We start from the raw sequence: 13,429 nt of genomic DNA, 5'->3' as shown, positions 1-13,429 counted from the left end.
GGTGCCTCGGGAGCCAAAGGCGCATGCGCAAGGGCAGCTCCCGCGACTCTTGCGGGGCACCGGCTGCAGCCGGCGGGGGGGCCCAGCTGAGCGCGGCGCACTTCCGGGACGCGGCGTGCCGGCTGCTTTCCGTCCGGTCTGCCCTGCAGTTCTCTCCGCGGGTTAAGTCAGGAGGAACGGTGCGCCCCGGAGACCTGTGCGCGCATAGAGAAGGGAGCGCTCGCCTCCTTGGTCGCCAGCTGAGGCTCTGGAGGAGGGTGCGACGGATATAGGGACTCGAGGTCCGCCGTGGGAATGATCCACGAACTGCTCTTGGCTCTGAGCGGGTACCCCGGGTCCATTTTCACCTGGAACAAGCGGAGTGGCCTCCAGGTACTGTCCGGCTCGGAGCGCGGGAACTGGCGAGCTCGGAATGGGTGGACCCGAGCCACCGCTTGGGAGGAGGAGTCTGAGGAAGCAAGAAGGCGGGGCTGGCAAGGACCGAGGCGTGGGGGGCGTATCCCTGGACGGGTAACCTGAGGGCTGTGCCCTGGGGGCTTAGGGATGGTTTAGACGTCTGGAGAGGGTTGGGCCTAGGCGGAAAGCGGAGGAGGGAATCCCGGACCAGGCTAGGTTGAAGTGTCTGGGCGAGAGTTGCTAGAGAACTAGATGTAAAAATGAGAGAGGCCCTTTCTCCCATCTTCATGCTTGCACAACGTTTTAAACTGAGTTTTGAAAGCTAGACCAAATACACAGTGCCTAATATACAATATGGAGAAGGAAATGGCAACCCACTCCAGTATTCTTGCCTGGAGAATCCCGTGGATGGAGACCGGTAGGCTGCAGTCCACGGGGTCGTAGAGTCGGGCACGACTGAGAGACTTCATTTTCACTTTACAATAAGGATTCAGCCAGTTTTGTTGAATGAAAAAGTGGGTGTTTTCCTTATTACTCCTTGCCGGAAAATTTTCTGCACTCAGAGAATTTGGAGCAGGGGAGGCCTTTAGTGTATCCAGGGATGTTCAAGGGGGCTATGTATATACTATGTATATGGTTTACCTGTATGTTTTAATCTTCACAGCCACTTATCCATATCAGAGATTAATTCCCGGTGTCAGGGATCAATAGAGAATAATAAGTTTAGGGTCTTGAACCCAGGTCTGTCTGGCTTCAGTATTTGAACCACTCTTTTCTACTTCTGCTTCCAGTAATATTATCTAATCATTTTCATAACTTAGTAACTTATGTATTGTTGGCCCCAGTTTACAAAAGAGCAAACTGGAGCTCAGAGGACTTTATGGTGGCTAGTCTTAAAAAGGCAAGATTTGAATCTAGTTCTGTCTGATCACAAAGCCATGCCTGTTTGTATGAGAATTGGTAGTATAAGCTGTGGAGGAGCAGAACAATTACATTCTTGGTTTTTACAGCTTATAAATCAAACAGATTTCTCTTATTATTTCTTTGCACCTGTAAAATTAGCACAATGCCAGGCATGTAGGAGGAAAAGGCTCAGGAAGTAATTGTGTGCGCTTGACTATGAGGTAAAAAGAGACAACAGAAGATGGGAACAATAGCTGCGTTCCTTTTTTTCTTATAAAAAGTCTCAGTTGGATATTTTCCTCTTTAAGTTCTCAGTTTTAAAGTTACCATCTAAGAAAAACTTTAACCACCTCTTTAAATATACTTCTAATGCCATTATTTTCCATCACAGCAACTTATTTCCCTTAGAGGACATCATAATTCATATGATTTATTGTTGTTACCTACATATGTAGTCTTTCTCTCACATAGGTTGCCCATGGGGGCAAAGGCCCCAGTGGTCTTCATAGATGTTGCCGAAGCACCTAACAATTTCTGCCACATACTGGTATTAAGATATTTGTGAGGGACTTCCCTGATGGTCCAGTAGCTAAACTCCATGCTCCCAGTGCAGGGAGCCTGGGTTCAATCCATGGTCAGGGAACTATATCCCACATGCCACAACTAAGAGTTTGCATGTCGAAGCTAAGATCCAGCACAGCAAAATACATTTTTTTAAATTAAAAAGACACGAAAGAAAAAATTTTGCCCAAACCAGCAAATATTGCAAACTGTCTTCAGAACAGTGTTTTTCACATTTGGATAAAGGGTAAAATTGTCATGAATGTTCTGTGTTGATAAAAATAATGTTATTGTAATATAGAATATGTACACACATTAAGCTAAGTATAAACTCAGGCATATTGTTCTTGAACAACTGTAAACCCAATTATTTTTACAAAGTAAATAATGCTACCAAATTGATAAATTCATATTGACAATCTGACTCAGCCTCTCAGTGTTGGCACTGTTGACATTTTGGACTGGATAATTCTTTGTTGTGGGGACTGTCCTGTGCATTATAGGATGTTCAGCAGCATCTGTGACCTCTCCTCACTAGATGCCAGTAAGACCCCTGGCAACGAAAAATACCTCCAGACATTACCCTATCCCTTGGGGGCAAAATTGCCCCAATTGAGAACCATTGAGCTAATACAGTATATACTTTTGTTTTGTTAAACGTAAATTGTCAACACTTGAGTTTAATAGTAGAATAATTTTGCTGGAGATCTGGCTAGTTCCTATTTTGACTTCAGTAACTCTGTTCATATAAGTAGGTTATACTAAACAGTACCAATAACTTTAAGGTATCATTTGCTGTTTCAGAATAACCAGACTTTGAACTTCTCTAAAACTCCTGCAATATTGCGCAAATGCCGATTTTAATAGTAATATCACTTAATAACTGAATAGAGCTGTCCTAATAATAAGAAATATTACTCATTGGAAAAGACCCTGATGCTGGGAAAGATTGGGGGCAGGAGGAGAAGGGGACGACAGAGGATGAGATGGCTGGATGGCATCACTGACTCGATGGACATGAGTCTGAGTGAACTCCGGGAGTTGGTGATGGACGGGGAGGCCTGGTGTGTTGCAATTCATGGAGTCGCGAAGAGTCAGACATGACTGAGTGACTGAACTGAACTGAACTGAATAATAAGAAATTGCTGACATGTATTGAGCACTTGGCTATGTGCTTGGCACATGTGATTTACATATTTAATCCTCAAAATTATTATCTCTACTTTATAGGTATGAAAGATGAGGGGTATTGCTTGCCTAAGATTTCAAGGAAGTAAGAGGTGACTCAGGGATTCAAACCCAAGCATTCTGACTCCAGAGACCAGGTTATTAAGCACTATGTCATGCTGCCTCTTAAAGTTATTAACTTGAAGATGTGGTTAACATTGTGTCATTAAGTCTGCTTTAAATGGATTCTTAATCAAATTATTGTGGAATCGGTAACACAAAAATTCTTTTTTGCCTATTTATTACATTTACTATCATATAAAAATGGCTTCCACAAAATATAATACATTATGAATATGAAATATTCTGAGTTCCTTGTGAGTAGTAAATATATCTGACTTTGCTCCTTATTTATGGAAAGTTAGCACAGTGCCTGGGATAAGTAGATGGTCACTAAAAGTTGGTTGATTCTCCAAAGAAGATATTCAATGGCCAATAAACAAATGAAAAGATGATCAGTAGCATGATTCTTTAGGAAAATGCACAATGAGATATCATTTTATATCCTTTAGGATGGTTATTACCAAAAAACAGAAAATAACAAGTGTTGGTGGGGATGTAGAGAAATTAGAACCCTTGTGCATCACTGGTGGAAATGTAAAATGGTGCAGTCCCTGAGGAAAAAGATATGGCAACTCCCCCAAAACTTAAACAGAGAATTACCAAATGATCCAGCAGTTTTATTCCTAGGTATATAACCAAAAGAAGTGAAAGCAGAGACTCTGGTAGCTATTTGTACACCATGTTCATTGCATTATTCACAATAGCCAAAAGGTAGAAGCAGTTTGTCTGTAGACAAAGGAAGTGATTAAACAAAGTGCAGCACATATCAATGGAATGTTGCTGTTTAGTCTGAGTTGTGTTTGACTCTTTTTGCGACCCCATGGACTGTAGCTCGCCAGGCTCCCCTATCCATGGGACTTCCCAGGCAAGAATACTGGAGTGGGTTGCCATTTCCTCCTCTAGGGAATCTTCCCAGCCCAGGGATGGAACCTGCATCTCAGCATTGGCAGGCGGATTCTTTAACACTGAGCCACGTGGGAAGCCCACAGCGGAATATTATTCCAGCTTAAAAAGGAGAGAGATTCTAACATGTGCTACAACATGGATGAACCTTGACGACACTATGCTTGCTAAGTGAAATAAGCCAGTCACAAAAGTATCAAGATTGTAAAGCAGTCTGATTCATTGAGACAGAATCGGAAGGGCACTTGGCAGGGTCTGTGGGTTAAGGAACAATGGAGAGTCATAGGCACAGAGCTTTCGTCTGGAAAGATGAAAGTTCTGGAGATGCTGGTGGTGATGGCTGCCCAACAATATGAATGCAGTTAATGCCACCAAACTGTACACTGGATAATGGCTGAACTGGTAACTTTTGTGCATATTTTGCCATGAATTTCTTTTTAGGTTGATTGAATGAATATATTCTCTCACTACTATTTTTCTGCTTGAACTGCTGTGAAATCTTTGTATACCATACTAAGTTATCATTTGGCTATGATTTAAATTAAAAATATGAATGAAAATATGGACAGTAAATTATATGTCAAGTTTTAAGGTGCTCTTGCAGATTATAATATGCTACATTAACTTTACTTTTTTTGTTCTTTTCTTTTAAGCTTTACATTTTTACTGAAATGAAAACAAAATTTAAAATTTCAGGGAGAATTTGTAAATCCTCTGAGTATGTTTGAGAAACCTCTGGAGTGTGCAGATCCAAGTTAGAGCAGTATTGCTCAAGAGACTTTGTTGCAACCAAGCCAAAAACCCCAAGTATCCTTATAGATCATCCTAGGAAGAAAGATTTCATAAGAAATAGGTAACATACTCAGCCATGAAAAAGAATGAAATCTTGCCGTTTGTGACAATGTGGATGAGCCTGGAGGGTATTATGCTTAGTGAAATCAGGCAAAGACAAATACTGTATGAAATCACTTACATATGGAATATAGAAAACAAAATGAACAAACATAGCAAGACAGAAACAGATGCGTAGATACAGAGAACAAATGGCCATTTCCAAAAGGAAGAGGGGTAGGCTGAGAGTTGAGATAGGTGAAGGGTATTAAGTACAAACTACCAATTATAAATAAGTCACAGGCTTGTAATGTACAGAACAGGAATATAGTCAGTCTTTTGTAATAACTTTGTACAGTGTGTAGTCTTTAAAAATACTGAATCACTACATTGTACGTCTGGAACCAATATAATATTTATACTTAAATTAGCAAAAAAAGAAATAGGTGATAGTGGCTACCTCTGAGGAGGTTGACTTATTTTTAATGTACACCATTTTGTATCGTTCAAATTCTTTACCATGCATTACCCCCCTTTTCAATAAGTGACTAATTAGGCTAGAGCTAGGGAATAAGGTCTTTGTAGTGACTTGAAAATTCTTTTGTTATCCAGAACTTATCGATCTTAAATAGGCATCTTGCAAAGGGAGACAGCAGTTGTAGCGAGCAGTGAATAGCAGGCATCAACATTCTTAGCATTATTCTTCTCCTCCAGGTGTCACAGGACTTCCCATTTCTTCATCCCAGTGAAACCAGTGTCTTGAATCGACTCTGCCGGCTGGGAACGGACTACATTCGCTTCACCGAGTTCATTGAACAGTACACGGGCCATGTGCAGCAGCAGGTAGGTTTCTGTTTTCTGAGAATCTACACCTCCTGTGGGCAGGGGCTAAGTCAAACTTGCAGTGATTTCCATTGGTAATTCATGTGACATAAGTGTTAAGAAGTAATGAATGTCTCACCACTGGAATTATTCAAGTGAAGGGTAAGGTGACTCTGCCACCAACAAGGGGAAAATATACGTGGGGACCAATTTAGGCAGATTGAGAAAGTATGCTTTGCCCAAGTTTTAGGAACCTAAATTAAATCAGTTTGAATTGGATCAGAGTTCCAGTTCCAGAGGTGAAAACACAAAGCATCATTTCCAATTCCTTTGTTGCTTTGCTTCTTCTAACTACCGTAGTCACATCGAGGCAGGCAATTCAAATCTTCAGGCTTCAGTTTTTTTATTTGTAAATAAAGTTAAACTGGAGAAGGTTCTTGGCATGTGGTGAAACTTAATAAATATTGTTCATTAATATGAATTGGAAGTCAATGCTTTATAGTATAGAAGCCAAAGATTCATGTCCTGTCCATCCCTTACTGACCATAGACTGCTCAGCAGCAACCTGAGGCTCAGTTTCCTCACCTATAAAATGGGGATAATAGATGGTACCTATCTCACTGGGTTGTGGGGATTAAACAAGGTAGTTCACGTGAAGTGCCTAGTGTACAGCAGACCCACAAATAATCTTTAAGAGAAGTTTTAAAGTTCTCTCTTATTTTTAACAGTCTGCAGTTCTGTCAGTGGTGAGTAAAAAAGATTGCTGCGTTGTGTGACTGATTCAGTGGTGACTGTTTGCCAGTGGAAAGATTGATTCTGGTCGAAGAGAAGGGCTTCTTTTCTAGAATGGGAAAGGAAGGGTGCTTTTCTGAAACAAATGCAGTCAGCACCATCTGCCTCTTCTTCTGTAAGCACTTGTCAGGCCCTTGGTGGTTTTCTATAGGGCAAAGATGTTGGAGGATAATGCCTGTAAATGTTCATTTCTAGGACAGGGATTCTGGTTCTATCAAAGGGATTTTGTTGCAGAGAAAGTACATAAGCTAAACTTGAATTCAAAATCTAATCAATGCTAGTTTGCTATGAAAACATAATAAAAATAAGACAACAATTAAATTTGGAACATATGTGTATCCTGATATAGATGAAAAGGGCTCTAATTTTAAGTGTTTGTAACTTTGGGGTTTCTGTAGTGGCTCAGCAATAAACAATCTGCCTATAATGCAGGAGAGTGAAAAAGTTGGCTTAAAACTCAACATTCAGAAAACTAAGATCATGGCATCTGGTCCCATCACTTGATGGCAAATAGATGGGGAAACAATGGAAACACTGACAGACTTTATTTTGGGGGGCTCCAAAATCACTGCAGATGGTGATTGCAGCCATAAAATTAAAAGACACTTGCTCCTTGGAAGAAGTTATGACCAAGCTAGATAACGTATTAAAAAGCAGAGACATTACTTTGCCAACAAAGGTCTGTCTAGTCAAGGCTATGGTTTTTCCAGTGGTCATGTATGGATGTGAGAGTTGGACTGTGAAGAAAGCTGAGCACCAAAGAATTGATGCTTTTGAACTGTGGTGTTGGAGAAGACTTGAGAGTTCCTTGGACTGCAAAGAGATCCAACCAGTCCATCCTAAGGGAAATCAGTCCTGAATATTCATTGGAAGGACTGATGCTGAAGCAGAAGTGCCAACACTTTGGCCACCTAATACAAAGAACTGACTTGTTGGAAAAGACCCTGATGCTGGGAAAGATTGAAGGTGGGAGGAGAAGAGGATGACAGAGGATGAGATGGTCGGATGGCATCACCGACTCCGAGGGGCATGAGTTTGAGTAAACTCTGGGCGTTGGTGATGGACAGGGAGTCCTGGCATGCTGCAGTCCATGGGGTTGAAAAGAGTTGGACATGACTGAGCGATTGAACTCAACTCACAATGCAGGAGACGCAGATTCCATCCCTGGGTTGGGTAGATCCCCTAGAGAGGAAATGGTGGCCTGCTTCAATATTTTTGACTGGGAAATCCCATGGACAGAGGAGCCTTGCAGGCTACAATCCATGGGGTTGCAAAAGAGTCAGACATGACTTAGTGACTAACAACAACAATATATCACTTTAAGAAAAGCTAACCTCTTCTATATTCACGTGACTACATGGATTTTATATGTGAATTCCTACTTCTCCAGTTCCTAAAGCTATTTGCAGTACCTTTTATTTATTTATTTATTTTTGAAAAATAAAAGGCAATTTCTCTTTCATTTTGTGATAAATGAAGACATTCTGTTCTCTGGAGTGATACAAGATAGAAAAGAAAAAAAAAAAAAAAAACTGCCTGGTTGTAAGCCAGTCTGGTCTGTTTCACCCTATGCCCATGTTCTTATTATAGCTGTGAACATTTATCTCCAGGAACTGCTAGTATCCTTTGTCGTATCCTCTGGCTACACTGTGCCTTATAACCCCTGAGCCCAAGCTTCCTACCACATTTTTTGCTTAATTCTCCTATGGTATCTACTGCTGCCAGAGCCTGATCACCCAGAAAGGCTAGTCATCATGGCCTCTAGTCAACTGTTAGTTGCAATTCCCCCATGTAAAAGAAGAAGAATGCTTTTATAGAAGAACTGCAGCTTTCTTGAAAGAAAAGCCATATTTGTGAATAGCCTCTTGGTGAGCATCTTCTAACTTCCCATGTTGGCTATCAGATTCTCTAATGAATTGCCTCGCGAGATAGGAGAAGGGTTGTTAGGAGGAGAACTGAAGTCATTTTATTTATTCAGTAAATAGTCACCCTCTCTTCAAAGAACTGTGCTAGGAAATGAAATGCGAAGATGGGCAAAGTGTGAGCCCTTGTTTCATGAAGCTGTTGGTCTAGTGAGGGAACAAATAATCAAAAGTTCAATTCCAGCACTGAATAGAGATGCTATAAAAGCAACAGAGGGGAGCTATTAATTCTCTGGGGAGAGTTAGAAAGGGCTTTGCAGGGAAAAGATGCTTGAGTTGGGTCCCACAGGAAGAGTAGGTTTTGTCACAAGCATGGGCACACAGTTACAAGCAGAACACACTCAGATTCATGGAGGTGTGCGATAGAAATAAGGCACATTTGCGGAACTGTTGATTAATTTGGAAATGATGATGTGAAGTTGAAAGCAGTGAAAGATAATTTTGGAGAGAGGGTAAGGGCCAGAATACAGAAGTCACTGTATGCTATGTAGAGGAGTTTAGATATTATTCTTGGGTAAGAGGAGGCCACCAAAGGAATTTAAGCCAGAAGTTACAAGGTTAGAACTGAGTTGCTGAAAAATCTCTAGGGACAGTGTGGAAGAATACCCAGTTTGTAAAATCTCAGCCACTTGGAAAATTAAAACATTATCAGATTTTAAAAGGTCAGGACTCAAAATCTGTCTCTTCAGTCAGATTTTCCTCTCGTGGAAACACTACTTTGATTGGAAATTATTTAAGCTAAAATAACGCCATTAATAAAGGATAATGTCTTCCTCGGGTTTCAGGCTGTGAGCTGAAAAACTGACCTCTCTTTGTTGATTTCAGGATCACCATCCATCTCAGCAGGGCCAAGGTGGGTCACATGGAATCTACCTCAGGGCCTTCTGCACGGGGCTGGATTCAGTTTTGCAGCCTTACCGCCAAGCTCTACTTGATTTGGAACAAGAGGTGAGAAGAGACACGGGAAGCCACACCGCTGGGACTGCAGATGAGGGCACATTCCTGATGTGAAATGCCCTCTGATATGGTCAGGTAGCTAAGAGTGAGCTATTTGCTGCATGGCTGGAGGGTAAGTTTGCTCTCTGTGACTGCCCAAGCCATGGTCAGAGTGGCAGGTGGATCACGGCCGAGGTTCCTGAGTGGGTTTAGAAGAGCCCTAGCTTTGGTTTTGTTATCGTCGAAAAATCAGAATTAATTATCTTCTGTAAATGATCAATTCTCAGTACCCTAAAATGAACCCTAAGCCTACTCTCAGATTCCCTTCTAGTTTTCACAGATGAAATAGACTCAAGATATTATATATGGAGCCCTAATCACAGTGTTTTTTGTTGCAGTTCCTGGCTGACCCCCATCTCTCCATATCACATGTCAATTACTCCTTAGATCAGGTAACAAAATGCTTTGGAATCTGTTGATATCATTGGAATACTCTAACTCAGGATATTATTTTTAAGAACTTTTTTCCTTCTGGTTTCAGAGCCCAGCATTTGTTATTTCATATGTTTTCTTAGATCAGAACTGTTTGCAGAGTTCCACACTTAATGAAAACTTACTGTCTGATGTTAATGCTCTACATTGGCCCCAGTATTAACAATTATGCGCCTCAGACATGGAAACTGCTTGTGTCTGCCGTTCTCTTTCTATCTACAGCCAACCCCCACATCAGATTGCCTTAGGATCTTGGCTGTTCTGTGGTATTGCCATCTTTATAATAAATGGGACTGGTTAGAAACAAAGGCATTTGCTGAGTTAATTTTTTTTCCTTGTGCTTGGATATATACCATCCTAATCATTCTCTTCTTTGTAGTTCCAGCTCCTTTTCCCCTCTGTGATGGTTGTAGTAGAACAAATTAAAAGTCAAAAGGTGAGTACTTTTCCCTTTTGCTGGGGTAAGCACCAAGGACATAATCATAATTCATTTTCCTTTACATTCCTTTTTGAAGATCCTAGTTTTCAGTAGTTTTTATTTATTTATTCATTCATTCATTCAGCAATATCTGCTTGGGTATCATGCTAAGTACCAGCAAAGCAAAAATAAGTTATGACCCTGCCCTTAAGCACCTCCTGGTCCAAAAGCTGGGGGAAATAGTAACAGATGTCCCCAAGAATGCTGCTGGGTAGAGGATAAAGCTATGGATACTTGAAGGTGAGAGTTCTGTACACTAAGGATTCAGAATTTTTGGATATGGAACTTGAGGAGATGTAGAAAGTTAACCCTTAGAAAGAAGGTAATAGGTTTATTATTAGGGTGTTGGCAGCTTTCTGAGCATTGTTTAGTCATTGGGTGAAACCCAGCTGTTCATTAGTTAAATATGCCTCTTATCACAAGTTTTTATCATATGCATTGAGAAGAGGGTCTCCAGTGTCCAGAGAATGTCCTTTCTGAGTAGTATTAATAATTCTGAGATGCTTTGAGATTTTACATTAGAAGAATCTGCTGGTTCATAACTGGATCAGAAAGGACAAGTGGATTAAATATGTTTAGTTAATTCCTGTTTTTAAGCTGGTATAATTATGCCTTGAATATAACTAGTTAACTAGTCAGTTTGCCAGATTGCTGCTTCTTTTTTTTTTTTGCTGTATGAGTCTAGAAACTTACACTCTGCTGCATTCATTCTGTGGCAGCAAAGTCAGTGGGGACGGTGCTCTCTGACCCTGCAAAGCTAGTTGCCCTCATCAAATGACATCAAGCTTTATTGTGCACTTGTTGTATACTAGGCACTGTGCTTCACATGTATTATCAAGGTCAATCTCCTAAGGAATCAAATAGGTTAAGGAATGTAATTAGAGTCACACGTGCATGCATGCATGCATGCATGCTCAGTTGCTCAGTCACGTCCAACTCTTTGTAACCCCATGGACTGTAGCCCGCCAGGCTCCTCTGCCCGTGAAATTTCCCAGGCACGAATACTGTGGTGGGTTGCCATTCCCTCCACCAGGGGACCTTCCCAACTCAGGGATAAGACCTGTGTCTCTCGATTTTCCTACACTGGCAGTCAGATTCTTCACCTCTGCACCACCTGGGAAGCCCCTTAGGATCATACGGAAGGTAGTAAACGATACAACTAAGATATAAACCCAGGGCTGTGCTCTTAACTACTCTGCTAAACTGTCTCCCAAAGCTAGAGGGGACCTTCTAGGTAAGTGGAGTTAGCACAAGTGTCCATGCATTGCTGCACATCTCAGCTGACCCTGAGCTTCCATTGGCCCCAGGAAGGAGAGTGGAAAACGAGTAGATGGATTGCAGATGGGCGAACCTTCCTTCCTGCCGGGGATGGGGTAGGAAGCTGAGTGCTGAGGCTCTAAATAAATGAGGCTGTGGGTGAGAACAGGGGAGTGCACACAGGCACAAGGGGGTCCTTTTAGAGTGCTGGAAATGTTATAACCCTGGATCATGTTGATGGTTGCACACTGCTGTAAATTTACTAAAAATTGTTGAAAATACACTTAAATTAGATGAATTTTATGGTGTATAAAGTATACCTCAGTAAAGCTGTTTGAAAAAAATAGAGGCAAAAGGACATTGAGAGAGGAAGCAGGTTTTTAGAAAATGTGCACCTTATAAGTAGTCTGAATTAGGCCTTAATCTGAAGTAAAGAGCTTTCTTTACTTATTTTCTTGGCATTTCGAAATGATTCTGGTTTCCTTAGTGCAGTAATTCTCCACCTTCGTTGTGCGTTAGAATCGCCTGGAGCTGATTGTTAGAAGCAGGTCGCTGGGCTGCACCCCAGAGACCCCGATTCAGCAGGTCTGGAACAAGGTCCAAGAATCTGTAGCTCTTAGAAGTTTCCAGATGCTGCAGATGCTGCTGAGGAATGGTGTGGGCTGGGAAAGGACAGGGAGGTGGAGGGTCCATACTTAAGAACAACTATTGTGATGTTGTGATTTATAATAAGAAAAATAGATTTGGTCTTTGTCCCATTTCTGGCGCAGAGCTCCTAAAACTCAGAATTTCCTAAGTAATAAGAGCAATAAAGACATCTTGATATGCATAGCAAACCCCTATTTACCACACCTGAGCTTGTTAACCAGGTGATTTTGGGAAAACACCAAAATATGGGCTGGTTGCCAGGGGAACCAACCCTGTGATTGGAAGGTTAGAACTTGCAGTCCCACGTTCCCCACCTGACCTTTGGCAAGAAAAGTGGGCAGAGGGCAGAGAGCTGGGAAGGCTCCATAGAAACCCGAAAGGATGGAGTTTGGAGAGCTTCCAGATTGGTGAATCAGAGTGCTTGTGTGTGTCACCGTGCCCCGCAGAAGCTCGTTTGTTTGGGACCTCGCTGGATGTATCCTTTCATCTGGGTGTTGATTCATAACCTGGCGTATCCTTCCTAATAAATTTGATAATCTCATGGATAAATGGGTTTCCTGAGTTCTGTGAGCTGCTCTAGCAAATTAGTGGAACCCAGGGATTGAGTTGGGTTGCAGGACCCCCAGCTGGTGTCAGAGTTGCTTGGTGGTGTGGGGGAACACACACCCCCCGCCCCGACACACACTGAAATTGGAGTCCGAATTGGAACTGTGCATAGATCTTACGCATTCATCCTCACTCTCTGTGGATTGAGCCCTCTGGATTGAATATAGAATATGAGATTGTGTTACCTGAACTATTAAAATGGAATTCAGCTTGATAAGGCTGTATTTTCCACAGGTTCATGGTTGTCAAGTCCTGGAAACAGTATACAAACACAGCTGTGGGGGGTTGCCTCCTGTCCGCAGCGCACTAGAAAGGTAAGTCGTGGCTTCACTGGTGTAGTGGGGGAGGGGTGGCCGAGTGGCCTGACTTGGCCCAAGTGTTGTTTCTAGGTTATCTTGGATTTCCCTCTGGGGACAGTTGTCCTGTGAGTACAGGAGCCCGTGTCAGCCTTACGGTGACTCAGAAACCACAGAAAGGGGATTCTAAGGTGTTGAGCATCCAGGCTAGGACCTAGCTGCGTAGATGATCTTGAGGCAATCCTTCATTTTTGGATCTCATTATCCTTGGAGAATTTCCATGAAATATTCCAGAT

At 42.0% G+C, this 13,429-nt stretch overlaps 1 protein-coding gene across 1 annotated transcript in view; it reads left to right on the top strand.

The window, feature by feature from the left end:
- Positions 1–28: 28 nt before the first annotated feature.
- Positions 29–13,429, top strand: part of TUBGCP4 (tubulin gamma complex associated protein 4) — a 35,074-nt gene continuing 21,673 nt past the window's right edge. Inside the window, exons 1-6 of the mRNA XM_040256683.1 lie at positions 29–372; positions 5,599–5,727; positions 9,246–9,368; positions 9,755–9,808; positions 10,228–10,284; positions 13,072–13,151. Coding sequence (XP_040112617.1) covers positions 295–372; positions 5,599–5,727; positions 9,246–9,368; positions 9,755–9,808; positions 10,228–10,284; positions 13,072–13,151 — 521 coding nt within the window. The 5' untranslated portion in view covers positions 29–294. The remainder of the gene's footprint in view (positions 373–5,598; positions 5,728–9,245; positions 9,369–9,754; positions 9,809–10,227; positions 10,285–13,071; positions 13,152–13,429) is intronic.

Source organism: Oryx dammah, unplaced genomic scaffold (assembly GCF_014754425.2).
Source record: "Oryx dammah isolate SB20612 unplaced genomic scaffold, SCBI_Odam_1.1 HiC_scaffold_16, whole genome shotgun sequence".
NCBI classification, from domain to species: Eukaryota; Metazoa; Chordata; class Mammalia; order Artiodactyla; family Bovidae; genus Oryx; species Oryx dammah.
This window is presented reverse-complemented; position numbering and strand designations above follow the sequence as displayed.